This window comes from Varanus komodoensis, unplaced genomic scaffold (assembly GCF_004798865.1).
Source record: "Varanus komodoensis strain SLA01 unplaced genomic scaffold, ASM479886v1 scaffold41, whole genome shotgun sequence".
Classification (NCBI taxonomy): Eukaryota; Metazoa; Chordata; class Lepidosauria; order Squamata; family Varanidae; genus Varanus; species Varanus komodoensis.
In genome coordinates this window covers 4,068,622-4,096,488 of record NW_025335954.1, presented here as the reverse complement: position 1 = coordinate 4,096,488, position 27,867 = coordinate 4,068,622, and the positions used below count along the sequence as shown (strand labels likewise).

Genomic DNA, 27,867 nt, shown 5'->3' with positions numbered 1-27,867 from the left:
GTGATGTGCCCGAAGTATGATAACTTATGTTTTGCCCTTTTTGCATCTAGATCAAGCTTGGGCTTGATTCGATCTAGGATCTACTTGTTCGTCTTTCTGTCCGTCCAGGGTATTCATATAGTTCTTTAGTAGCATAAATATTTCAAAAATCAATTCCCTTCCTGTCAGCTTTCACACCCATACAAAGCGAAACAGTCCAGATATGTGAAAACTATTGGAGAAGACTAGGCGCTCTGCACATCCTCAGATGCGCCTTCCTAGTGCTTGTTTACACCCTGAAGGCGCAAATGGCACGCTCGTTCCCACGCTCCCCTTCAGTCCAATTAGCTCTTCTGGCCACTCGTTCACCGCAGGAACTACATTTCTTCGAAAGCGCTGAAACTCGCTGTTTTTACCCGGTGAATTCTGGGAGTTGTAGTGTGAAGAAGAAACAGTTTCTCTTCTCTTTCCGGAGACCCTTGTAGGATTTAAAAAAAAGGGGGGGAAAGAAGACTACAGCCCCCAGTAGGCACCGCAAAGGAAATGCGTGAGGATTGTGACGTAAGCCAAGCGTTGCAGGTGAGCTTATATCAGAGATGCCGAGAGCGCAGTGGGAAACTGTGAGTACATAATAGGTTTGGGCGGGACATGGAGGATTGTGGGTTGGGAGTGGGGAAAGCGAAGGGGGACTGCAGTTTTTTTGCTTGAATATTTTGCATATCTCTAAATCGGAAGCATCGTGTCACACAGAGGGTTTTCCCCTGGGCAGTTTGAGGAGCGCCCTGGGTAAAAGCAGAAGTGTCTTTTGCACCAGCAGCCAAGCGCTCTTGCCCCAAGCAGTTGGGTAGTTCACCACCAGCGCATGGTGATAGCTGTCTCCTATACTTTCTTTCTAGCTTCTGGTAATCTGAAGTATACAGCCCCCTAAAACGGAGGATTCTTCGTTAGTAATACTGATTTAACAGACGCCGAAAGACTTTGGCTGCGTAGACCATCTTGCAATACCTCCCCTGGTGTTTGGAGGACAAACAAAGCCTATCTTTGCAACCACGAGGGATCGAAACGTGCCGTTTTGCAAAAGAAGGATGCTGCATGCTCAGGGCTTATGTTCTTTGGATTTTCCATACAGCTGCGGGCTAATTGGGGTAGTCTTAAGGAATTTGCCAGCATGCAGCGCTGTGAGGAAAGCGCTCTGGGAGAAACAGAAAAGATCAGAGATGGCCTAGATCATGCTGAGCCTGGCCAAATGCAAGAAGAGAAACCTTCCCCCGCCCCGTCCCATTCCGCGCAACATTCCGTGTTTTATAAAACACACAATATAGCTTCCATATAGCCTGAAGTACCTGATCCTGCCTAATCTTGGAAGCTGAGCAGGGTCGGGCCTGGTTGAAATCTGAATACATGACTTAATGTGAGCTGCCCAGAGAGGGCACTGTATAGAAATCTAATAATACACTACTGAATAACTTACAGAAAGGCTTTAATTAATTCCCCTTTATTCCCCCCTTTGCCCCCTCCTCAAATATACAAAGCAACATGTTTGCCTAGCTATTTTGTCTCTGGGCTGCTTAAGCCAACCACAGTTTGGGATTGTGGTAGAAGAAAACAGTGGCCTTGTCTGTAGCTTGGCATTTTGCAACTTGCCTTGTTCTCTGTGTGAGCCATTTTATGGTGACATCCATGGCAGTTTCTCAGACTCTCAGTTGTGCCCACCAATGTGAAATGGTTGGGGGCCCTGCTGTGCGGTGTTTTGGGCACCTTGCACTGAAATTGCAGCACTCCCAGTTTGTTTCATAATACTAGTTGGATGCTCAGGTGGTGTCATTGGAAAAGACAGATATACTCATCCTGACACTACCATAGGAACAAGGTGGCTGAACTGTGCAGCATCAATTTCCAAGGGCCTTTTAATTATTCCTCATCAACCATGTGGATGGATGGCGTATTAGTGTAAGATGAAGGCCCTTACATAAGGTGAACTGTGGTGGGTGCATCACATCTACCTGAGTACATTTGACTCCCTGTAGAAGCACCATGTGGAGATGCCATTTGACTTCTTCACTCTATTTCATCAGCAAATTTCAAGGATTGAGATCTTCAAGGACTGGCAGGAGCAGTGGGGTTCCAGAGCTGTTTTCTCCTCTGGCTCAGGCATGGGGAACCTATAGCTTTATGGGAGCTGCTGGATTCCAGCTCCCATCTGCCTCTGCCAATATGGCTGGCGGCCAGGGACCTGTAGTCTGCCCAGAGTGTTGTAAACTGCTCAGAGGGAAAATAATGTACATAGATCCAGAGGGATACCATTCCTACATCCCTGCACTAGATCAACACATTATAGAAAATGGTGGATGGTACATGTTTTGCTGCTTTGTAAACACAGGCAGAATGGACTAACTTATGTTGTATAACAAAGGTAGTTGTCACTGTGGTTGTAAAGGACACTTGTTCGCCATCACACTGACCTGAGCTTACTGCCTCTGCTATGTTTCTTGGTATTCCCTTAATTTCTGTCTTTTGGGAGGGGTTTCCCTTCATCATTTGCCCTCCAGTGGTTTTGAGCATCCTAAGGAAGAACTAGACAGCAACAGTAGGGTCTTGTAGCCTCTTGGCAGCTGGCAGCCATCTTCACAGTTGAGGATTACCAACCAGGATGGTGTTCTTTTAAATAAAGGAAAAAGTTGACCTCAAAAGTAGTGCATGCTTCTACTTTGTACACCTAGTGTGCCCCTCTGCAGTGCACCTGCTCCTTCTTGTGTGTGCAGACATGCTTTGTTGCTTTCAGTCACCCTTCATCACATTTAGAGGTCCACAGAGTGGGAGACAATCAGAACAGAAATTTGGCAACACCGATGCGTGAAGGTAACACTTTTCTTCAAGAATGGCCTGCCTGAAACAAGAAGATGTGTTAGACTTTTCAGTAGGACTGTTAAAATGCAATGTTGTGCGTGTTAGAATAAAATGATCAATTCCTTGTTGAATGGAAAGTTGCTTTGGAAAGGGAACAAATCAGGATTGGACTTTAAAAGTTAATCTCCTCCTCTCCTTCCAGAAAGCACTGTGTGTGATTGAGCAGAGCAGAGTTGGCTTTTGACATCATACCTGTGGAGGAAAAGGGCGAAGTCATGAGAGTTCTTGGAAGCTGAGGATGCATATGTCTCAAATGCCACTTTGATGGCAATACATGGATGGTGTAACTTGTAAGCCAAAATATTTGGAGTGCCACAATTCCCTGTCACTGGATGCTGTGCCATTTTTTTCTTATTTTACTGGTGCTTCTTGTAAACCGTCCCAAGACACCAGTAATGGGATAGTATATAAAAGCTTTAAACAAATAAATAATAGTGACCACACCTGCTGTAAAGAGAAGGGGTAGAATTTGTAGAGAACGTCTTTGGCAAGGGAAAGAGAAACTGGTAATCTTGCTCAGGTTCTGGTATCCGAGAAGATCCTGAGCCTCTCGCTTTACGTTTGCATTGTTATGGGCTGCATTTTACATTAGCTGTCATAATACAAGTTTTAGACATGACTTGGATTTTTGAACTTTGAAAACGTTAATTTAGAGTCACATTTTTTTTCTTTACTAGAACTTCGCATTTTCTTTCTGATGGCAGATGAAAAATATTTCTTCTTTTTGCTGGTGGTCTAGGAAAAGTGGCTAGCCTGGGCATTTGAGGTTTGATTTTGCTTATCTTTTGCCAAAAAAAAGCAAGGGGCAAAGCTGGATTCTTCTCCATACCCACCACATACACACACGCGTGTGCGTGCACACACACAGACTACGCTCTGCTGCTTTATGTCCTGCTTGATGGAATTCAAACTCACCAGATTAGTTTGCTTTCTTCTTTTTATTAAAATAGTGAATTCAACCAGCTGGCGCCAGGTGCAAATTGGTGGCTCCAGGCAGAGTTAGGTACCTAATGCACCCCTCCAGGCATGTAACAGGATGACTTGTGTGTACAAGTGCAAATCTACATCTGTGTTCTTACAGATCAGATATTTGAACAGCTTCATTTATTAAACTACTGGGCATCAAAACCCCTGGTGATTTCCTGCAATTCTCCCAGGAATCTTTCCATGGATCTTGATCTATCTTTTCTCTACCCCTGTCTTAGATGAATGTTGGGCTGCACCCCTGGGCCTGGCCTGGGTTCAGGGCCAGTCTTGTGTAGGGTGAAGGACATCAGGAAGTTCTTGGGGGACAGTACTGTATGAGCCTTGTGGTCTCTGGGTCCCCTAAGCTAGTCTGCTGCCCTCAGGTGTGACAAAGGATGCTGTCCCTTTGCTTGTATCAAGGCTGGATTCAGCTGCCAGCCTCCTCAGCTTTCATTGGTGGAATGGGCACCATCTTGGCCATTGTCTCAGGAGGCAAATGGTCTTGGGGCATCTCTGCCAGGATTCCAGCCCCAGACTCAGTGGGTTCTGTCCAGAGGCCCAGTCCAGTTAGCAGAATATTTGATTTCAAGAATAGGCCATCTTCTCTCTCCGGAAACTGATGCCTGAGCCAGCTAGGAAATGAAGCAGGGACACAAGAGTAGTTGTATATTTGAGCTACTGGCTTCATAGTAGCTGCCTACCTGATCTAAAGTGTTTGCCGACAGAATGTCAATGATGGTACAATGGACCAGGTGGATTCTTTAGACTTACTGATCCAGTTCCTTTGATATATTCTCTTCCATTTACCATGTGGAAATGGAGTTGCTTTAAATTCTATGCACAACTAGTGGAGAGAGAGAGCAAGTGTGGACAAGCCAGTCCCATGGGGTTTGGTAGCTGAGGAATTTTGGAACTCTGGAACTTCAGCATTTCTTTTCCCTGTCACTTACTTGGAAAAGACTTGCAAGCTCGCATCTGTGCTGGAATCACATGCACAGATCTTCAGATTCTTTCCTGATCAGTTAGAAATGTCCCCTTGCTTCACTCAGTGTGCATTTACCACTGTTCACACATGTTATGCTTTTACTGCTGTAAGGGGGCAAACCGATGCCCCCTAGGTATTGTCTGTGGCCCTGTCAGATTGTTTGGAATCCATCCTCTGAAGTCAAAGATGGTGCTCCAATCTCAGAAGGGGGAATCAGAGATCACCCCTCTCCCCCTTGCAGCTAGTGTGGAAAGACCTATGCCACCTGGCTTCCGAGATCAACTCCAGAGAGAGGGCTTGGGGGGAATTTCAGTGGGCAGGGAGAGAAAGCGATTGGAAAGGCCAAGCTGTGAGCTGCTCTGAGCTTCACCGCCTTTGCTAGATGGGCAGAAAGTGGCTGAAAGCCCATCTAGCCAAAAAAAAAAAAAAAAAAATGCAGGCCAGGTGGACAGGTAGGTAAAGATCACCTCCACTGCTTCCCCTGCTCTACACAGAACACTTCTGAGTTTCATCTTTTGACCAACTGGATAGGACTGTGTCCTAATGTCACCTCAACCAGACCAGGTTGTGTGGAAGAAGACACTCCCCCATTCACCATTGCTTACCTGCCCAGGATGCCGGCCAGCCCCCAAGCAGTCTGAGTGACCCGATTCCAGTACACTGTGACACAGTGGTCACTGCCGCCCAGCTCCTGCATTGTCTGCCTTGTTGGCACTGGCTTCTCCTTGTCCTCAGGCTGCAACCAAGGAGCTCGATTCAGAATCCGCTGTTCATGGGATGAAGCTCTCTGCCTGTGGAAGATGTCTCTGCCCAAGTTTAGGGGATCCCTCTCTTCCCCCCTCACACCACTCTGCATTCCTCGGGGTCTCTTTTTGTGAGCTTACAGGGCTGCCTGGAAGGGGTGGGGAAGTCTGTACAATTGACCCAGCTTAAATTTGGATCCAAACCTTGGTAGAGGGAAAGCACTGCCAATTTCACCAGTGCCGTTGTCTGGGTACCCACCTCTCGTGAAAGAGAGAAGGCCAAGTTCACCAACTCCCATTTCCTTCATCTTTTCTTTTAAGGCTGGAGGGAAGTGTGCAAATTTCTTCAAAGATGATGAAGAATGATGATCTGGTATCTCAAATCCACCAGCACTGGTGCACATGGCCTTTTTCGAGGGCAGCAGGAAGTCTTCACCAGTGAACTTGTCAAGAGTTTTCCCCAGCCTTATCGGTGTCATCGAAATCTAGTCTGGAGGTTCAGCATTTATTTACCCCATCTTTGATTTGATTTGTACCCTGTCTTTCCACCAATAAAATGGTCCACAAGGATGGCTGAAGAGCGATTGTAAGTCCTCTTCCAACATAGTCCATCGATCAGTTAAAGAAACCTAGTTGCAAGCACACTTGAAATGGAATTTCTGTCTTTCACGCATGTGCACCAACAGGAGGGGGGAGCGCTCAGTAGTGCTTTGCAGCCTGCGTGAAATTGGTCATGGAGATCACACATCAGCACGTTTTAATGGTGTGATACAAATCTAAGTCTCTAAAGTGATCCCTTTCAAATTTTACAGCTTAATGAATTAAAAGTCTTGATGGATGCTAGCTAGGATATTTGTTAGGCCTTGCTCAAAAACAAAGTTGGCATTTTGATGGCCAAAATGATGTAACCGAACAGGCACAACTCCAGGGCTGGGTGCAAATAGCGTCGCTCCTTTTTTAGATAATGGACAGAGGCCCTCTATTTTAAAGTTTGCTATGTGCTGGCAGAAATTCAACAGGTGAAACTTTGTGTGCCTCTGCCCATAAAGTGTGGCAGCCCCAGTTCCAGGGCCATTCCAAACTGGGTTTCATACCTCTTCTGTATCTAGCAGTGGAGGGCATGCTGTGGATGTTGACAACTTCAGTTCTTTGTATGAAAAAAACAGCCTGAAGTATTTTCTCATGCCCTTCTGTTTTTCTGTAATTCAGAAGAACGCTTCCCATCCTACAGACTGACTGTGTGAATGTTCCCCTATGCTGGGTACAGAAGGGTAGATGAAGTTGCCCCACAGAAACTCAAGACCAGGACTATCCTGCTCACCTGCTGAGGAAATACAACCCCCTGAATGACCCTTTGTAGGGAAATGCCCTCCGGTTCTCCACCCCCTTCTCCCCAGCTGCTTGTTGAATGCTCAGGCATGCTGGGATTCCACTGCTGGGCAAATGGGATGTTGTTAATTTGTGCTCTGGGAGCATGGAGTTCTCAGGCTGTTAACGTCCAGCACTTCATAGATTTACACCCTGTGCAGTTGGCAAGGCAATTAAATCTCCCAGCAGCCACAGCCTTTTATGAGATGAAGTTCCTTCTGACGATTTTGAAATAGACTGAGGAGATGGAGGCCCCATTTTCACACGCCATTCCCCTAAGGGAGAGGTGGATTAACTGAGCCTGGCTTTTCCCTTTCCTCTCAATTCCGTCATCAAATAATTTTGGGCTTGTTTTCTGCACAGCTTTCCTCCATCTGAAACAGAGGAATCCTGCGTGACTGTGATCTGTAGGATATGCAAGAGAGCATTTTGAAAAACACGTGCTTTCAGTTTTATGCAAGGATCAAGTTTCTTGCCCCTGTGGTTGCTGTAGAAACTGCAACAGTGCGCATGCATGGGCTGTGTTTGCACTTCCAGAAGTGTGTACCTGTGCTGATGGCACAACTAACCCATGAAATCCGTATGGATATGATGGGAGTCCTGGGCACTGCATCGTGGCAGGAAGGAATTGCTAGTGCAGGGCTTGTCTCTTGACATACCATGGAGCTGACAGTGCAAAACTCATCTTGGGCACTAGAGGGGATCAGAGGAGGACTTCTGTGCATCCCTGCAGTTCCACAAGAGTCGTGCGCTGTCTCCTGCCTATCTAGTCCTGCGCATGGAGCGAGGCTTTGCTTGTGCGTTCCAGATGTTACCCAGACCTGGATGTCCTGCACACGGGTGAAGATGACCTCTTGGCTGTGTAGGGGTGGGGAACCTCTTCTACTCTGGGGGCCAAATTAAATTTCGGAGAAGCTCTTGGGGAGCACATTCCAGTGGTGGTGGGGTGGAAGGCAAAGGGGGCTAGGTTGTTGCTGCTTAAAGCTCTTTCTGTCAGTAACGCTGTCTTAGGAGAGGCTTTTCAGTCTTTTTTCAGAAATCATGCCAGAGTTAGAAAATTAAGCTTTGGTGGTGGGGGGAAAGGGGGGGCATCCTTCTGGGAAACTGCAGAGGGCAGGACTGGGACACCAAGCAGGCTGGACATAGTCCCTGGGCTTGAGTTTCAGCACCCTGTTGTAATGTCCGAGGGAACAGCCTCCATTTGATGCAAACTCTCCTACCATATCCTGTGCTGCAGCGCCTCAGGCCCACAAAGCCCCTGGCAAGAAGGGATTGTCCTTCCGTCCCAGTTTTCACTTGCATGAAGCAAACTCTGCCATTATTTGTCTTCTGTTCTGGGCATCTCTTGCCTGCAGGACCTGGTGCCCGCCGTGGCTTCCAAAGTCACCTTCAGCCAAACCGCATCTCCCCTCACACAGAACCCGCTGAAGTTGCCTCTCTTGGGTCTCCCTGCCGATCCCTTTCTGTCCATCTCGAGCAATGCAATACACTCTGCTAGAAGCCAAGAAGGGACCCTGCTGTGGGTTTAGCTGCTCTCCTAGATCACCTCGTGTAAATCAGGGCTGTGGAACCACTTGCACTGAGGACTGACTTCAGTTTTAGGAAAGCTGCCAAGGGAGGCTTATTCCTGTGGGGAGACAAGAGCAAAGAGGATGGGCCCAAACCGCACAACGTACAGCCCTCGGAACCCACTGCATATTTTAGTTTAAAGACAGTCACTAAGCCTTAGGAGTGCTGAAAGGCTTAAATAATTGGGGAAAATGGTCACAGAGGGCCAGACTGGATCTACAGGCATGAGGCATAGAGTTCAGTTTGACCAGCATTTCTGGTGAAGGGTGTGGTTTCTGGTTTTGTTTTCCATGCTCACTTCTTCCCTTAACCTGCTGTATTTTATCTTTGGTGAATTCGCATTATTGGTTTATTGGGGTACATTGATGCCCTTATTTCCCTATCAAGGGTTGATTATCCCCCGCTCTATATAATCTACACTGTTGGGGCTGCATTTATTAAATGCCATGTTAAGCACTGAGGAGGGGAAAGAACGATAGGCTAAGAGCTGGGCAGTGGAGGCTGGAGATGTAGCTGGCTCTCTCACCCCTGAGTAAATGCCTAGAGAGCAGAGGGGTCCTGCTAGGTGGTGTTTGGGTGAATTCCCAGATGGAGGGAAAAACAGAGTAAGTGCCGAGGATAGCTTGGCGCAGTGGTCTGAGTTGGAAGGCCAGTGCTGGCCTGACTATCATGCCCTGCAGATGATTTGGCCTCTTACCCGCATAACTGACTATAATTTAATTAATTAACATCTGTACCGTCCCTTAGCCAAAAAAGAGGCTCTCTGGACAGTTCACAAGGGTAAACTATACATTAATCACAAAAGCAATGCCAACAATAGTAAAATCAAACATAAATACTAATTTAATAAAATAGCAGCAGTAGGCCCTTAGTCTGGAGGTACAGCAGCAGTAAAATAAAATAAAATGCAGTATAAACAATGGAGATAAAAGTTAACTATTAAAATGCTGGATAAATAAAAAGGTTTTTACTTGGCACCAGAAGGAATAAAGTGTAGGCTCCTGGTGCATCTCTTTGGGGAGCTGATTCCACAGTTGGGGTGCCACAACTGAAAAGGCTCTTCTCCTAGTAGCCATCTTCTTTGTTTCCTTTGGGGGGAGGGGCTCTCTGAGAAGGACCTCTTGGACCAGGTGCACATGTCTTCCTTAATTCTAGTGATGGGCAAGGGCTGAGCATGTGGGTGGTAGCTGGACTTGACCAAGCACCTTGTCTACATCCTCAGGTGCTCTGGATGCCTCTGTTAATGGAATGGTATTAAATGTAGAGTCCAATTCATGATCAATCTGAGTGACTTCAGCCTCAAAGTGCTGTGCAGATTCATCACAGTGAGCTACTGAGGGCTCCACAGTTCCCCTCTCTGGCCCAGTTTGTAAGAGGCCAGGAACCACTAGGAAACGCTCTGCTGGGCAGCATTAAGAGGACACGATGCTGGTGGAAAAGAACTGCCTCATTGCCACGCTCACTGCCACATAATAGCCTTGATAATGGACTTGAAGCTGTGTCCGGTCAGATTCATCGTGAGTTTTCCTCCAGCCGCCTCCCTTCCTGCTTCATTGCTCTCAGCTCTGGTGGGTGCCAAGGAGCTGGCCGGGCTCTGCCCAAGGCAAGAGGGCGCTTGGGTGCCGTTGTGTCAACCGCCCGCCTGCATTCCACAGAGTGACCTGAGCTTCGACAGGCGCACCAGCCATATCGGCCGGAAATTCCCCCAGAGCCCTCTGGGTATCCTCAGGGCCCATCAGTCTCTGGGGGTGGACCGTTCCAATAGGTCCCCCACCTTTGCAGAGGGAGAAACAGGCTAGAAGCCTAAACCTCAGAAGGAAGTGATCTGACCATGCCAAGGGCGTTGATGTTAGTCTCCCCGCTTCCAGATCACCTTCTTCTTGCCCATTTGAGAAAACCAGATGGAGGGTGTGTCCTTTTACATGTGTTGGCCCACTTACATGTTGCAACAGCTGCATGGTTGTCATGGCAGCCATGAAGTCTGGGGACCACCCTGGATAAAGCAGCTTCAGCATGGAGGTTGAGATCCCCCAGAATCTTCATCCTGGGGGATCTCACCACCAGGTCTGAGATCACCTCCGTCAGCTCAGGCAGGGAGCCTGAGGGGCAGTGGGCTGGGTGGTACACAGGCAGAATCCTTCATCTGTCTCAAGTGCCGAACACAAGGTGCAAACACTCAAGACCTGCCTTTGAGTGAGCAGGAAAGCCTGGAGAGGGAGATCGTGTTCCTGTAGACCACAGCCACCCTTGTCTTCGACCCTCAAGGCAATGTTGGCGCTGCACAGAGTACCCAAGCTGGCACAGTTACAAGAGGGTGACCTCTCCTGCTTCACCCACCCAGGTCTCTGTAATACAAGCCAGGTTGGCTGCCCATCCTTCTAATGGCATTGCCCCTGTGGCCAGCCATGGAGAAATGACTCCCGTGCTGCTGCAGGAAAGAACAGATGAGGCCTCAGCATGGCATGGTCAACTGCCATGCTCTTTCTTTTGCCCATGTTTGCAAAATAGGAGAATGGGCCTCAGTAGCCACAGAATGGGTGGTGACACTAGCAGAAGTGGGTGCAAAGAATGTGGCAGCTCTCATTGGTCATAGCCCTCACCTGACAGGGCTTCCCAAACCATGGGCTGCAATGCTGTTGGGCTCACAAAAGGAAGAGATGGTAAGTGTAGGATGCAGTCTTCTTGCAACACTCATACAGGTTGTGGCCATCCTAGGCAGGGCAGGAGGAATGGCTGAGTTAGTCTGCACTCTTCTGTCCTTCTGCCCTCCATTTTCACGAGATGAGCCATTTTGAGGCCTGAGTGGCATTTCCTGGTCTCAGAGAAATGGATGCTTTGCACTCTTCTTCAACCTCCTTTTGCTTGTTGGTTTCCCTGCTTTTGTGCACCCTCAATTGTAAAGGGGTGTACAAAGAGTCCTTTCCTAAGGCTGTAACAAATAGTAAGAGTTTTAGTCTGAACTAAACTGACAGTTTTAGTTTTTGGACCCACCCTTTTGCCTTTGACTGTTAGCGTCTCTAAAATGTGTACATTTTTCTGCAATGTTTGGGGCAGCTCTGAGTGTCTGAACTGGGTCTTCTTCTATGCTAGTGATATGCAGCTCGTTCTCTTTTTTCAGTTGAAGGAAAAATGGCTGTGGAAGTCCTGAATGGTTGTCTGGACGCACTGATAAACTGGACATGAGCCCATGAGTTGAGGCTTGATTCAGACAAGGTGGAGGACCAGGCAAGGCAGGCCTGGGTTGTGAGCACAGTCTGTTATGGATAGGATTGCAATCAATCCCTCTGAAGGATTCAGTCTGCAGCTTGGAGGTGCTGCTGGACCTGGCTTTGCACCGGGGGTGGGGGGTGGCGGCAGGTGACTGTGGTGCCTGGGAGTCCCTTGGCTTAGCTTTGGCTGTTGGCACAAGTTGTGCTCCTTCCTGGAGAAGGCAGGTCTAGCCACAGGGAGCCATGCCTCAATCACTCTCTGTTCAGATTCCTGCAATGGGGGCCTGCCGCTGCAGCCTGTTTTGGAATTGCAGTGCATGCAACATGCCACAGACCTCTGGTTTTCTGATGTGCACTTTGGAGACTACAGCGTTGGGCTTGGAGCATCAATGCTGACTTCTAGGCCCGGTTCAAGAAGGTGGTTCTTGCATATGATGCTGTAAACCAGGGATGCCACTTTCAGCCTAAGTTCTAAGTCTAGTTCTGAGCGTAATATCAAATGCAATTTTCTGTGAACTAAGGACATCTGCATAGCTGCCAGTGATTTGTGTCCTTTCACCTGTGTGCCGAATCTTCTGGATGCAAATTTGGGGGGAGCATGTACAGGATAAGCCAAGGTAGCATTGATGCCTCCCTGAATAACCGCCACCTGCCAATAACCCCACCGCGAGTTAATATTCTCTCCCTGAAGTGCGGCTCTTGAGTTTTGCTTTATTTTTTCCGCCCTTCAAGATTGTGAGTGAGAACACGTGTGGAGGTGGTTGTCTTTCTTTAATCACAGCACAGAGCATTTATAGGTTATTTACAGTAATGTTTTGTATCTTGAGTGAATGCTTTACTAATTATGGTAATAAAAAAGGCAATAAAAGGAACATTCCCCGTGGAGGAATATATTTGGAGGCCTCGCCTGGTTCACTTTAAGCAGAGCTATGATAGAAATCGCTCATCCACTCATGGTGTAAGAAGTGAGGCAGTTACGGAATGGGCTGCCAAGACCGCGGCATGACATATAGGTCTCCTCACCTGTGGCAGATCCAGGTGGGGGGTGCACCGTCGGCGGGTGGAAAGCCACAGGAAAGAGAGCAGGCAGGCAGAGTTTGATCCTTCAGGTGCTGGCCCTTGGGGCAGGGTTGTAAGCAAAAAGAGGGTTGCTGCTCTGAGGGTTGGCAGAAAGTCAACAGGTGAAGCTTTTAGGGGACAGTGTCACTTGTGTCATTTCTGCCAGTGATGCAGAGGTTAAAACACAGGAAGCCTTCCTTGAAAAGGGGGCAGCCCTTAACCCATTTGAGAGGGTCTCACTGACCAGCTTCCTGGCCTCCAGTTGTTTGAACAGAGATGTGTTGATTGCATCCGGGCAAAACCTCAGTTTTGGAATTCCTGCACAAAAGTGAAGGTTTATCTGAAGTGTGAGGGAACTGATGATTAAAAAGCCAAAGCCCACCCCCTCGAAACTACCAGTCATTGCTGAGGCAAGGGCTTATGAAATACTTTCTCTTTCTTCAAACTGAGAAATATTTGCTGGTATAGCAAAATGACAGTACCAGAAGAGCGTTCAGAAACAATTTCAATGTGTTTCTCCAGATAATAAGGAAAAGCCTATCTCATGAGGTGCTCTGAAGGAAACTGTTGTCATGCCATCCTAGTGATGTCCTTCGGCTTCTCTGGAAATGAATCAGTCAGGTAAGAAGAGCAAGAATGGAGTTTATTTTACAATCAATATATGCATACATTTCAATTGTTCCTATTTACCAGGACAGTCCTCTTCTGGTACCTGTTAGGAAAATAGGAGGCTGTCTTACAGCAAGCCCGACTGCCTTGCTTGCTAGTCCATTATCATTTTTTGTGACTGGAAGGGGCTGTCCAGGATCTTAGGGAAAGGTCTTCTCCCAGGGTCAGCATTGACAGTAGGCATGGCTGGGTACTTACCCAGGGCCTGCAGGCCACCAGAGGCCCACTGACCAGCTCTGTGGAGTCTCTTCTTCTCTTTCCGTTGCAGCCTGTTTGTTCACCTGCCTCTTGTCTTGGATCTGACAGTGAAGGCAGTGGGAAAGAGCAGGAGCAGATGCGCTGCCCCCCTTCCTCTGTGCTCTGCCTCTCAAGCAAGCAAGTGGTCCCTGTGATGAGAAAGAGGAGGAGGGCAAGAGGTGCTGGTGGCAAAGGAAGTGAGAAGGCAAGCTCACAAAGGGGCCCAGAGCGGGTAGCATTTATTTATATATATATATAATTTATAGCCCATCTTTTTTCTTACAAAGAGCTTAAAGTGGCTTACATAATTCTCTTCTTCACTCTTATCCCCACAACAACAAACCCGTGAGGTAGATTGGGCCGAGAATTTGTGACTGACTCAAAGTCACCCAGTTGACTTCATTGCCAGGGAGGGACCAGAAGCCAGATGGCCTGAGTCCCAATTCCGTGAGCTTTGCCACAACACCACCCTGGCTCTCAAGAGGGTATCTTGTCCAAAGGCCCTCCAAAAACTGAAATTGACACTGACTTCCACACCACCTGGTTCAAGAAATCCTTTTTAAAAATACCCATTTTCTTTTCTAGAGACACACACTCTCTCTGTGTATAAGTGGATATGTATGGACATTCCATAAATCAATTTTGGTACAGGAACTGAGCTGCTTTTCTCATTTGCCAGGTGCAGGGGCTCCAGGGAATGCCGTGGAGGCCTCCATGAGCCTCTTGGAAGCAGGCAGTGTGGCCGAACGGTTTCTCCACATCGAGCGGGAACAGGTGATCCGCCTGAAGGACCTCACTTTCCCTGAGTCAGTGCAATATGTTTACAACCCCCTGGATTATGCCTGGGAGCCCCACCAGGATTATGTGCGGAGATACTGCCAGACCCGCAAGGAGGTGCTCTTCCTTGGCATGAACCCAGGGCCTTTTGGAATGGGTCAGACTGGGGTAAGCAGAAAAGTCAGGTGGGCAGGGGCAAAAGTTAGTTTGGCTTGGCAAGATCAGAACTTTATTTGCACTAGACTGTCACCTTGCAAGTTTTTCTTAAGGCTAGGACTTGGCCCTGGGCATGTGACACAAGTGTAAAGGAAGTCTTTGAACATGTGCCAAGTGTCCTTTCATAGACTCTTGGAACCATAGAATTGGAAGGGACTTTGCAGGTCACCTAATCCAAGTCCTGGCCAGGGCAGGAAATCCACAACATCTGAGATATGTGGGCCATCCATCCTCTGCTTAAAATCCTCTAGTAAATGGGAGTCCACCATGTTCGGGGCAGTCTGTTCCATCACTGAGCAGCTCACACAGTCAAAATATTCATCCTGCTACTGTCCTTTCCTGGTAATTCGCACCCCTTGCAATGGCCCGTGAAGCAACACATTTGTTTTATCATCTACATGGCATCCTTTCAACATTTGAAGATGGCAATCATAGTACCTAGTAGACTTTTCTCCACGTTAAACATCCCCAGCTCCTCCAACCTTTCCTTATCTCCTGGCCCCTTGCCATCTTTGTCTCCTTTCTTTGAACATGTTGCACTGCCTTGCTGTAATTAAAGCAAGCCTCTTTCCACCATGCTTAGTGGGAAGGCGTCCCAGAGCATGCCTAAAGTCAGGCTTTGGTCCTTGTAGTTTTTTATTATTATTATTATTATTGTTGTTGTTGTTGTTGTTGTTGTTGTTTTCCATCAGTTCAGGGTGCATGGGCAAGCTGTTCCAATGTTAATAAAAATTTGGGGGCCACACATCTCTTGTTATAAATCAAATGCCAAGATAGGCAGACAAAGGGCAGAATCCAGGGGGGCAGGTAGTTATGTTCCTGTCAATTCCTTTTTGCCTGCCAGTTCCCTTTCACAAACTGCGGGTCCTGCCAATTCTGTTTCACAATCGAGACTTGCTGCTTATGCAAGGGAGAACTTTAATTAACTTTAGCTTTCTAGGATAAGTCTGGAAACAGGGCTGTTCCCACTACTTGTGCAGTGGTGATTTAGCTTGCCTGAAAGGGCTCCGCCATGTTGCTGTCCAGAAAGTTCTGCTCATTTCCTGTTGCCTCTGGAAGCACAAAATTGCTGCTGTGCAATTTGGCAAAATAGTAATAATTAAATGGCAAGTGATCATTTGGAAAGTTATGTCATTTGTTTTTCAATTTTGAAGGTCATATTTAAAAACCTTCAATTTTAAAAAATGTTTTGATGATTATTTTTAAGGCAATAAACTTAAGTAGCATGTTTTCTAGTATCACATTTTGATTTGGGGGATTAAAAAATGGTAAACAAGCCAACCTGAATCCAACAGAAACTGGGATCTTGAAGGCAAAAAGGGAAAAGAGAAAAAGACATACATTGCAATCCTAACAGCAACAAAGAGTTCTGTTGAATTCAGGAGAACTTTCTTCCATGTAAGAATGCTTCAGATTGCATTGTTAGGAGAATATGAGGGTAAATCTTTGCAAACGATTGCAATTCAGGATAATCGGCTTCTTGCTTTTCAGCTCAGTTATATTTATTTCAGTACTCTCTACTGCTAATGTGTTCTTGTGAGAATAATCTCCAGGACTTTTTTAGGAGCTTGAGCAGAGCTGGAACTGCACTGGAATTTCAGGGAGACAAGCACACAAGTCCAATATTTTCTACGACAAAGATAGAAAACCTAAACATAAATGCAGTAAAACGGAGTGGCATAAAAACCCTGTTCCACCTGGCAACAAAAGAATAATACGTACTTACACTTTAAATCTATTTCCAACCTTGGATCCCTAGTTGGACAGCAGTTCTCATCATCATCTCTTGCTATTGGCTATGCTGGCTGGGGATAATGGATGCTGTAGTCCGATACCATCTAGAGGCCCAAGGCTTGGAACCACCAATATGTGCTAGCTTTTTAGCCACAGGTGAGAAGGAAATCTGTGCAGGTGAGTGAGTTGGCTGGTACAGGTGTGTTGGAGCACAGACGTACAGTGGGAGGCTGCAGGAGGAATGGAGCTCTCTTACTCTCTTTCACCAGTTCCCAGCTGGCTAGTAGCAATTTTAATACAACTTTGGTGCTGGTAATGTAGGAGGGCCCCAAAGCTCAGGAGCAGAATACCTACTTCATGTGCAAAAGGTCCGAGGTCCTGCTTAAAACCCTGGAGACTCCCTGCCAGTCAATGTCAATAAAATTGGACTGACTGACCTATGGTCTTACTCAGAATAGGCTAGCATCCTATGTTAATGGCTGTGCATGTGAGAATGATGTATATACCTCCAGTTTTAATGTAGAAAAATAGTGTGCTTTCCCTGTCAAAAATTTAGGAAATCTTGGTAAGTGTGATAGTTACATCTCCATCAGGAGTAGCACAGCCCCTCCTGTTTTTATTTAAAAACAAGAAGAAGAAAAGATCTGCAAAGCAACACTGGCCAAATATAGCTGAAATAGGAAAAAAATGCACTCTAATAGATATGTGCATTTGCAGTCTAGCTTGCTTCTGATGTGGTTTCCAGTGCCGATCAGGTTTCCTATCTTTGAAAAGTCATGTGGGTGGTAGTAAAAAGAGCAGATAAGAGCAAAGCTGTTCACCTAATTCCTGCATGCGGGTGAACGGCACCGTCCCAATGCTGTGTGCATCTGTGGACTGGAGGAACTCTTCCCATTATCTTTCTGGTTTCCTGCATGTGGCATGTGCCGCGTGGGTGGAATAATCCCTGTCTTCCCTCATCATAGCCGAGTTAACACCTAGACAGTCAGCTCTGTTTCTGCTTTGATGTTATGCCAGGAAAGGAGAGGAGTATGGAACTGATAGTGTGGCAACGTGTTTGCTGAGATATTGTGAAGCCTTGACTTAAATACGCAGGGGTGAATATGTGTAAACTGACTGATTTTCCTCTGGATGCCAGAAGCACTTATCCCTGTATGTGTATGTAGACACGATGCTGCTAAAGCCCTCCAGAGAGCGCGCTTCCACTTTAACTGCACTAATGCAGGTGTAAGGAGGTTGCATCTTGCAGCAAGACAGCAGCTTCTGTTTGTTGTGGTTTGTCTATGCTTTGAACAAACTGGTTAATGCTCATTCCTACTCTGTGGGATTTTTAACAGTTATAATTTTCTGAGGGGGGATCTTTAAGAAAATTCTCAGTTTTCAGGCCAGACCATTAACTCAACTGGGATGGATGAATTTGTCAAGCCTTTCTTTCTTGTTTTGGTTTCGCATGTTCCCAAACTTCAATTTGTTGTTCCATATCTGCACCAGTTTGCACTTTTGTCAAACACTTCCTTGAAAATATGTGCACTTTTGTGGTATTTTTTCTTGATAGGCACATTTTCTGTAAACTTTGCCAAATGGATACCTTTCTGCAACAGTTTTCCCCAATATGATGCTTTTTTGTGCATTCTGCTCACAAATGTAATTTTTGTGATGTGTACTTCCTCCCAGTGCACATATTTTTGTATGCATTTATGCATGGAGAATTGTATCCCAAAATTGGGTGAACTGTATATACCAAAGGCAAACTGCATTTCAAATTGCATGTTGGTATGGGAACTGCTAATTAGTTAGCCTTAACATGCAAACATTTGTCCCTCGTTCCTAAATCCACCCAGTTTAGTATTGTCTACACTGACTGGCAGCAGCTCTGCATGGGTCCAATCAGGGAATGCTCCTATCAACACCTGGAGATGCCAGGGATCAAACCTGGGACAGTCTATACCACTGAACTAGAGCCTTTCCCTCGAGTCCCGGACTTCTTTGGGAGAAGCCATGACACCTAATTTGATATGAATTAGGGATGCATGGACTTTGTTAAGGCCATTCCATGTGTGTTTTGTGGATTGTCAGGCATTCTATATTCCATGATTTACTCTTCAGTGGAATCCTGCTTTTTTCCCTACCCTTGAACAATTTTGCTTTGCTTGGAGATTTGCACAAATCTCTCCTCTCCCTCATTCAAGTAAAATAAAAATAAAAAGGTCTGCATGTCAGTAGAACCTGTGTAGTTTGAAAAAAATGGTCAGCTGTGGAATCCACTAAGCTCATTTGAATGTAGAACGGATGTCCCCAACATCCCTGGTATGGGGCCAAAATAAATTTCTAGTGGAGAAAGATACGCTGATAAGGGTGCTAGCAAAATGGTAATCTTTAATGGGGAGAGGGAGAGGATAATGTGCAGACACTGTAAAATCTGTTCTGTCTGTGTCTTGTGGATTGCCAGGCATTTTAATTCATTTGCCCATTCGTTGTTTCTGGATTTTTCCCCCTGTTGAAGAATGTTGTTTCCTTTGTGATTTTCTGCATATGTATCTTACCTTTCCACGAGCCCAGTTAGCCAGAGGTTCCCTGCTGACACCACTGGGGTTAGATTTACTATAGGGATCTCATAGCAAATTCAGCCCCCCTCCCCACACACACTTTCCCCAAGCAAACTGAGATTCCCATGCGACAGTTTTGCTCCCCTGCAGGTGCCCTTTGGAGCAGTGCAGCTTGTCCGAGACTGGCTCCAGGTACGTGGACAGGTGTACCAGCCAGCATGTGAGCACCCAAAGAGACCTGTTCGGGGTCTGGAGTGTCCCCACACAGAAGTGAGTGGCGCTCGCTTCTGGGGCTTCTTCCGCTCCGTGTGTGCCGGGCCCGATGCATTCTTCCGCCACTGCTTCGTCCACAACCACTGCCCACTGCTCTTTGTCAGCCAAAGCGGACGCAACCTGACCCCGGCCGACCTGCCGGCAGCCCAGCGCGAACAGCTCCTGCAGGTCTGCGATGACGCGCTGTGTGAAGCTGTAAAGCTGCTGGGGGTCTCCATGATCATCGGCGTGGGGCGCTTTGCTGAACAGCGAGCCCGCAAGGCCCTGTCAGCTGCTGGGATCTCAGTGCGGGTGGAGTGTGTGATGCATCCATCGCCTCGCAATCCCCAGGCTAACAAGGGCTGGGACAAGATCATCAGAGTCAAACTGGAGGAACTTGGCGTCATGAATCTGATCACAGCCTGATCTTCTGATGGAACCAAGATGCAGAGAGACTACGCCGCTTGCTTGAGATCTCAGCCTATTCTTGGGTGTCTTGGCTTCTGTCTAGGCCATTAACTTTGGACATGAGAAGCTACTGATTCAGTTTATGAACCTACAAGCCTTTTCTAGAGTTTACACTACCACGCCTTTTCTTTGCCCCTTAACACTATGCCTTTTTGTACTCTTGAGATATATTCACGATCCACTTTTTCAGATTCTTCTGTGTTGGACCTCTCTGCGATTTGGGCCTCACGTCTGTCCCTCCACACATGTTGCATTTTGGTGCTAAACCTCATTTGGGGTGATACAACCACTTTTAGCTGTGCTCCATTGGGCGCTTTTGGGTCCTGTCAAACTCTCTGCAGTTAACTCCACAGTCAGTATCCATATGGGAACAATAGTGCCCGAGCTGTTGCCAAACCCTTTCCCTACTGGGGCTGTGTGAAGCTGCCTTATATCGCCAGAGCTTTGGTGCCTCTACTCGGATTGTCAGCAGGTCTTTGGACTCTTTTCAGGGGCAGCAATATCTTTCAGCTCTAATATGGTGGCATTGTTGGTACTTTTGGCCCTACCCACCATTTGCATTTGGCCCCACCATTGGAATGTACGTCTCCTCAAGAGCTTCTCTGAAATGGATTTTGGCCCTCAGTCTGAAATAGGTTCCTCAGCCCTAGACTGCAGGGAAGTTTCCTTCACCCCTGCATATCTTTTGCTGTAATTGGCAGACTCTCCCTACCCCTCAGCCTGTGTGAGTCACTGCCCCCCCCACTGTGAGTCATAGGGGCAGACCTGGGTTTAAGCTAGGTGTGGGCAACCTAGTATCTGCCATATGTTCTGGAATATAAGTCCCATACGCCTTCATCTTTGGCACATGCTGGTCAAAGCTTATGGGAGTTGAAGTCCGAAACATCTGGATACCACCAGGCTGCTAATCTCTGCTTTAAAAAAAAAAAAAAAAGGGCCTGTTGCCATCATATTGAGCTTGACCTTTGCCTAACAGGGAAGGGAAGCATCTTTTGCTTGGCTTAAGACTTGGAGGGCCACTGACTGTTGGAATAGTCAGCACTGGATAAATGGAGCACGGATTGATTGATCTGACGCACAATAAGGCAGATTCAGCTATTCAGAGCTGTAGCTACTGTTCAGTTGTGGTGACTTCAACTGAAGCTACTATAAGTATTAATTTTGGCTTAGTCATTTTGGCTCCTTCCTACCTCTGCATTAGCTTCAATTAGAGAAACACGCATACACAAACATATCCCAGTTTGAAAGGTCTTCCAGTTTTTCCAGTTTGTACTTGAAGGTAGCACATATTTTGTACAAGGCTGAAACCAAGTGTGGCTTTCCTTCTAGGAAAATGAATCACAGGGGACCCCACTTTAACAGAAATCAGTCTGTTGGTCTTCTACGGGACTGACTGGATTTGTTCATTTTTTAAAAAATCCATTTTACTTCGGCTGCGTTCTTGTAAGAGAAAATACTGGTGTATTCAGGAATATTCTGCATTTTGTATGTTCACAATGATGGGAATGGAAAATATTAAAGAAGAATTTCTGTGGAACACTGAGTAACAGGCTAATTAAATTCTGTGTTGTCTTACTCTCAAGAAAAGCTTGAGATTAAAAGCTTGATAAATTAACAAATTTATCAATGAGTTGATAGCACACACATTTTATTCAAATGTTACTGTCTTTTTGAAGCATCTTCTGATCTGTGTTATTCTCTATGTAGGATAAATGCTTGGTGAGAAAAAGGAGAGAGAAACAAGCTTTCCATGGTCTGGTCTTCTCCAGAAGCTATGAACTGCAATTCCCTTAGCCCCAGGCGGCATGGCCGTTGTCCAGGGACATGAGGAGTTGGAGGGCGCCAGGTTGGGTGAAGCTGAGGGGTCAGTTGGGTCCTGGACAAGGCTGGCATCCTTACCAGGGAAGGAGCTGAATGTTCAGCCCTTATGACCTAGGTTGAAGACTGAAGGTATATGAGCTGGCTGCTTTGCTGAAGCTAAACAGATCTGGGTATGGAGAGGACACCAGCTGGGAACTGCATGTAGCCACCCAGAGTTCCATGCTGGAATGTAAATGAAATAAAGAAAATAAATAATAAAATCGACATGTAATAGCAATAGATGTCTGTCTGCCCATTTTTCTGGTAACATTATAGCTCCAAGAGTGTGAAATCTAGACACCTGAAATGTAGCATGCATACTCAAAGAACCCTAGAGGCGTGTGCATTAGAGTTACTTTGGTTTAAAACACATTAATTAATTGGAATTGGTTTAAATGTGGCCATGTGGTTGAAGCCTGTAGTAACATTTTTGGTCACTGGGGCAGACTTCTCTTCCAATACCTGGCTTTACAATTGATATCATTTGAAGACCGGGAAGATTTGAGGCCTGAGGATAAGAGTTACACACCTGCCCCTCCCCAGCCTTTGGGGGCAGCTCCCCTTGACTCTTAGGGGAACGGAGTGAACTGACACATGCATCTGAGTGGCCACCTTCACAGTGTTGTGCTCAGGTTTAATGGCAGTCTGCTGAGGCCCTCTTGGCAGACACAGCCAGCCCTGCCAGGTAGGATGAAGGCATGGCACATGTGTTCTGTTTCTGAAGCATGACTGGACAGTTTTCTGAGAGGTGAATAAACATCCCCTCCACAAAGACAGCCATGTCTCGGGACAAAAGGAGCTCTGCACATGCTCAGGGGTATTCTGCCCTAGGTCCCAGCACTTGCATAAAAACAAGGTTATCTTTATACATGGGAGTGTTAAATGGCTCTTCTCTCAAGGGCTGAATTTCATTTTGGAGAAGTTCTCAGAGGCCATACTCCGGTGATGCCAACAAGTCAGGGGTCAAAATGCCAACCTATTGCAGCTTAAGGCTCCCACTCTCTGTAACTAGGTTTTGGGAGACTCACTTCAACCTTTTAGAATTGGGGAAACATGGATGAAAACTGAATACTGGCCAATGATTGATGGCTGGGGAATGAGGGTGGGACCTTCTGGGGAGCCCAGGAGGGCCAGATTTAGCTTCTAGGTGAAAGATGCTGCGCCTCTGCCATAGCAGGAAGGAAAAAGGGACCCACCTGGTAAGCTTCTGGGTGCCCTACCTGCATCTCGGATGGCTGTCACACCTATCCAACATTCCTTTCTAATCGATGAAGTATGGCATTCAGTGCACCTATTTTCCCTTTAGAAGAAGCTGGACGCTTCCTTCCGCTTCCCTCCCTGCGCTAATGCAAAATGCATTAAAGGATTGTGGCTAGGAAGATTTGTAACCTGCTCCTTTGCCAGAGTGTGTGTTGGTGGTATCGGAGGTGTTGGGGATACCCTTTGGCCTCCCCTGAGCCTTTGAAGTCTTGGCCATGAGACATGCATCAGACAGACATCCTGTGCCCCCTTTCAATTTAGGGGCATAAACATCCTCCGCTTTCATCCTGTGCCTTGAGATGCAACGTTGCCGATAACCCGGCGCTGGGAGCTGCCGTGCCGGCGTTCCTGCAGTACTAAGCACTGTCAGAGCCGGTGATGGATGGTAGAGAGCAGAGTGGACAAAAGCAATCTGTGCTCCCTTGTAACTCAATCCACAGCTCCAAGAGCAGCTGCTGCTGCTGCAGCCACTTATCGGCTTGCTCCACTTCTGGAGGCCTGGGGAGACCAAATCACCAGGCGCCTTCGTGCTCGTCGGGAAGGTCGCGTTTAGCAGGAAAAGACCCTCCAGGGAGCCTCGCCAAATCCACCTTGCTGCAATTGATTACCACGGAGCACAGAATGCAGCTTTTAAATTTCAAAGTGTTTAATGTTGAGCACTCAGAAGGAGGGCTGTTATTTAATACTGAAAGCGAGTTTATAGTCCTCATGGTGTTGGAGGGGAAACCCCACCTGGATAATTATAGACAAAGCCCCAGTGAAGAGTGGACAGTTTTTTCTCCCTCCCTGCATGGGAGGTATAATTTAGGGGTGGGCAACATGTGGTCCTCCAGATGTTTTGGACTACAGCTTTCACAGTCTTTACCGCTGGCTATAGTAACTGGGCTGTTGGGTTAACACGGTAGCTTTTTTGCAATGGCACACAACTGCTGTTTCACTGGCCTGTCCTTGCTAATGCCTCGCCTTGTTGCGCTAACAAAAGAGGGCATTTTAGAATGGGGGCCATTATTTTCCATCCAGATGATTGCAGTGTAAATAGATCCTCTTTCCCACAAAAAAGCTTGTGGAGGATTGTGAAAACTTTCTGGTGTGGACCCTCTCTGATTCCCACTGGCTTTCCCAGCCTTGGTTCTCTGGGCTCAGGAAGAAATCTGCTTGAGATGTCGTCTTCTCTGTTTGGCTAATTGTGCCCTCGTGTGTGTGAATGTGTGTACCAGAAAAAGCTAATTCGGCTGTATCAATTATACATTTTTCTCTGTTACTCTACTTCTTTCTCAGGGGGTCTTCAAAGTGGCTTACAGTACTGTTGTATCATAGAGTAAATAATAACATTATTTTTGTTTTCGGATCCCATGGTTCACAATTGATAGTAAGACTAGCTGGTTTCACCTCTTCCAAGATGTCAAGCACTCCTGGCCACCCCTTAGCTGAGTATCAGCCAAGCCTATGAAATCATGTGTTGTGTGTCTGGGGTACGTGCTTACAGATCTTGTCCCGAAAGCAGCAAAAGGTGCAGAATCTCCGCCCCTCTCTTGCCTTGTGAACTTGTTTGCAGCAAAGCTTCTCCTCTTGTTCCAGGTTTCGGTGGGCCCTTGGGACAGACACACTTCATGGGCCCTTCAAGGAGCTTTCCTCCTCACAGCCTTTGTCAAAGGTTGCTCTCGCACCTCACCCTCATCGTCCTCATTGTTGCCGCAACTTGCTGGCTTGGCAGGCTGAGAGCCAGTGAGGAGGGAGGCCAGGAGATCTCCTGCCACTGCTCCTCACCCCCGCTGCTCTCTGGGCCACAGCAGGAGGCAGGTGAGCCAGCAACTTGCTGCAGGGAAAAGGAGAAATGACAGCTCCAGGGGTCATGTGCAATGGCCTCAGCCAAAGTTTGGACTTGCTGAGGGTCCTCATTGATGCTGGCCCTGTACTGTGCTACACACTCAGTGCCTTCTCTGAAGACATCCAGCTCTGGTTTCTACCTGTTGATTCTGAATGAGCCTGTACCATCCAAGAACCTTGAGGCACAGCCCTCTTGGAACGGTTCCACTTCAGGAAGCAAAGGGGTGCTCAGCCTCCATTTTGCTTGGCGGGAGGGAGGGAGGGAGGGAAGCAAGCAAGTTGCCATGGAGAAGAGTAGAAGCAAGGCCAGGGGGCTCTTGTCCATGGGTTCCTACTGGCATGTGAACCCTCAACAAGTGCGCAGCCATGCCTACCCTTGACCCAAGGCTGGGGTGCTGGTTTTGCAGTGGACGGGTGAGAAATCATCTCTAGGACAAGCTGGGGAACAGATTGCTCCTGAAAAGAAGAGTACAGTCTTTCTGGGGGTTTGCTGCCCCCTCATGCTCTGCCTTTAAGTCTTTCTCCTCACAGGAGAATGACTTGCTGTATGGCTTCCACCTGGAAAGTTCTCCTAGAAAGCTAAAAAGCCTGGCTACCTCCTGCTGCTCCTCTGAGTCTCAAGGGACTTCTTTCCCTAGAGTTGGAAGTCATTACCTCATCCCTAGCCCCCGTCCCAACCCTCCTGGCCCACATAGCTTTTGATCTCTGGTGACATTAACCTGAAATTTGAGATTTCACTGTGGAACGAACAGATGGGACTGAGGGCCAGAGGCGAAGCCACAGGATTGTGGAGGGTGGGTGGGTGGGAGGAAATCAAAGGGATTCACTACCTCTCTTGGGAGTCTGCATCAAAGATCAGCTGTATCGGATTGTCTGCCTTTTCTAGCATCTGGTGAGAATCAGTTTTTGGACCAGGCAAAACTGAGTTCTAAGTGTCAAGGTGATGAAAGAATCTAATTTTCTGACCTAGCCTCTTATAATGCCGAGATGCAAGCCCTCCATTTGAGAGCTGAAAGGTTGCAAAAGCTACATAGAAAGAAGGGGGAAACAAGGTTATTTCCAATGTGACTGTTGGGATGGAAAGATGCTTTAGAACAATAATCAGCCTTTTTGAAGACACAAACCACTGTTGACCTCAATTGTTTGTGGTTGCCCTTTGCATTTTCCACTACATATGTCCATATTTCTCCCATCTCTCTCACCTTCTCTCCCTCTTTGGCTTTAATCCCCTCATTTATTCTCCTACTCTTTTTTTAAAAAAGGGCAAGGATAGATGAATGAATGAGAAAGGAAAGGAAAGGAAAGGAAGAAAACACAGTGGCTTTGGTACAACCCCCTGGTAAAAGATGTGTTCTTTGAACATGTGATGGTTGCCCTCAAGCATTGTAATTTAATTCTCCACCAAAAGAAGTCCATTTAAGCCCAAACCTAAGAATACTCACAGAACGCTGCAAAACATCCTTTTTATGCAGGCCTTCAGAGGCGCGTAGTTGTAAGTAGTCATTGTTACAGATGTTTTTCCTGGCTTTATTGATTTAAAGTTTTATTGATTCATAGTGTTACGTTTTTATTTCACTACATATTTCGCTGTTGATTTTTAAAATATATATTAAGGATGTTAATATAAGCCACTCAGAGCTGCACAGAATTAAAACTCCTAATAATGAAGACTCTGGCATGTTAAAAGCTGACATATTTATAGTCTGTTATTGCTGGAGTTTAAGGTGTCCTGTTTTATGTGACAGAGCAACATGACGATCAGACTGGAATGGCAGCCCCAACTGAACAGATGCAGGCAAACATTGTATGAACACCCTTCCCTCCATCAGTCTGTGAGTTGAAACAAGGCATTCAACAATTCGGAGTGAGGACAGGAGCATTACTCTCATTCGCAATTGACTTTATGACATTGTGACAAAGCCAAATCCTATTGGCTATGTTGCATCATGATCTCAGATTGGCTGGGCGCACATAGCTTCAAAGGAGAAGATGCCCTTTGAAATAAAGCTAGTCCTGAAGAAAGCACCAAAGGGGCATTGAGCAGAATCAAACACTCTTGCAAAAGATAAGCATTGGAAAGGAAATGTTGGAGGTCATTTTAGGCTTATGAAAGCCCCCCTTTCTGCTTAAAACAGCTCTAAAAAGAGTAAGGACAGCAAGGTGATAGATCATTATTCTCATTTTACACATGGGAATCTGAGGCCAGTAGGGGCTTGAGTACAACCACTCGATGAGTCTTTGGCAGAAAATGGACTTGTACCCAATTCTTTCAGGTAAGTTGGCATTAATGGAGGCTTTTCTCCACTTTTTATCTCTCCCCCTTCAGGGAAATTTCAGGAGAAAATATTTGCACTGGGGGCAAATGTTTAATTTTACCATCCCAGGGTGTTGGTGGTCTTGAACTGAATTAGGACCTTACACACATATAGGTGTGTGTGTGTGTGTGTGTATAAATATCCTCAGCTACGTACCACATAATTAACAAAATATGTACTTTGTTCCCCTGTGGTGTGTGCCCCTGTGGTGTGCCAGGGTTTGCTTTGATACATCATTAGGACTTAGATTTTATGCCTCAAGAATTAATAGACAGATCATTACCAGCGACAAGCAAGGCATGTTCCAATGGCTTTGTGTGTTCTCCAGAACCTACCATAAACAAAGTAGGTCAGTGCCAAATAGAAACTCCAGTGTGTGTTCCATGGCATGTGTTCGGTGAATCAAATTATGGTTTGTATTAAACAGAAGATTGGTATTACTTCTGAATTTTTAAAGCTTTGATTCCTGTGTGTGGTCTGCAGGTAGAGCCTTCTGAGGTACAGTTGGAACCCTGAACGGGTCTGGGGCTGGATCTTGGATCCAAATCATAACTGAGCCCCAAGAATGGAGCCTGGTGGTCTGGAGATAGGTTTGAGAGGAAGCAGCCTACTCGTGGAGGGATCTAGCCTTCCCTTAGCCAGCCTTCCCCAGCCCAGGTCCAAATGTTTTAGACTGCAATGTCCATCACCCCTGAATGTTAGTCTTACATCCTGAGGCTGATGGGAACTGTAGTCCAAAACATTTGGGAAAATTACAGAAAACTGGATTAGAGCAAAGAAGGTGAAGATGGAGAAAGATGAGTAAGCTGGCTGAAAACCAAGTGAAGAGAATTTAAACAGAATCTGTCTAGTCTGCTTCCGGTTGAATCAGTCGTAATTTCTTGTTTCCTGGGCTAATTATAATTTCTTGTTTTCCCTGGC

The 27,867-nt window shown here is 46.6% G+C and overlaps 1 protein-coding gene across 3 annotated transcripts; it reads left to right on the top strand.

Moving 5' to 3' along the window:
• The first annotated feature begins 546 nt into the window (after nt 1-546).
• Nucleotides 547-21,782, top strand: SMUG1 (single-strand-selective monofunctional uracil-DNA glycosylase 1). Of its 3 annotated transcripts, XM_044443310.1 has the most exons (5): nt 1,388-2,838; nt 3,029-3,176; nt 13,308-13,406; nt 14,371-14,636; nt 19,115-21,782. In XM_044443310.1, the coding sequence occupies exons 3-5, from the start codon at nt 13,394-13,396 to the stop codon at nt 19,640-19,642; spliced, it is 807 nt and encodes a 268-aa protein (XP_044299245.1). In that variant the 5' UTR covers nt 1,388-2,838; nt 3,029-3,176; nt 13,308-13,393; the 3' UTR covers nt 19,643-21,782. The 3 variants fall into 3 exon arrangements, with proteins under 3 accessions (XP_044299246.1, XP_044299244.1, XP_044299245.1); XM_044443311.1 differs by lacking the exons at nt 1,388-2,838; nt 3,029-3,176 and adding an exon at nt 547-599 and having other exon boundaries at nt 14,371-14,465; XM_044443309.1 differs by lacking the exons at nt 1,388-2,838; nt 3,029-3,176 and adding an exon at nt 547-599.
• Nucleotides 21,783-27,867: the final 6,085 nt, after the last annotated feature.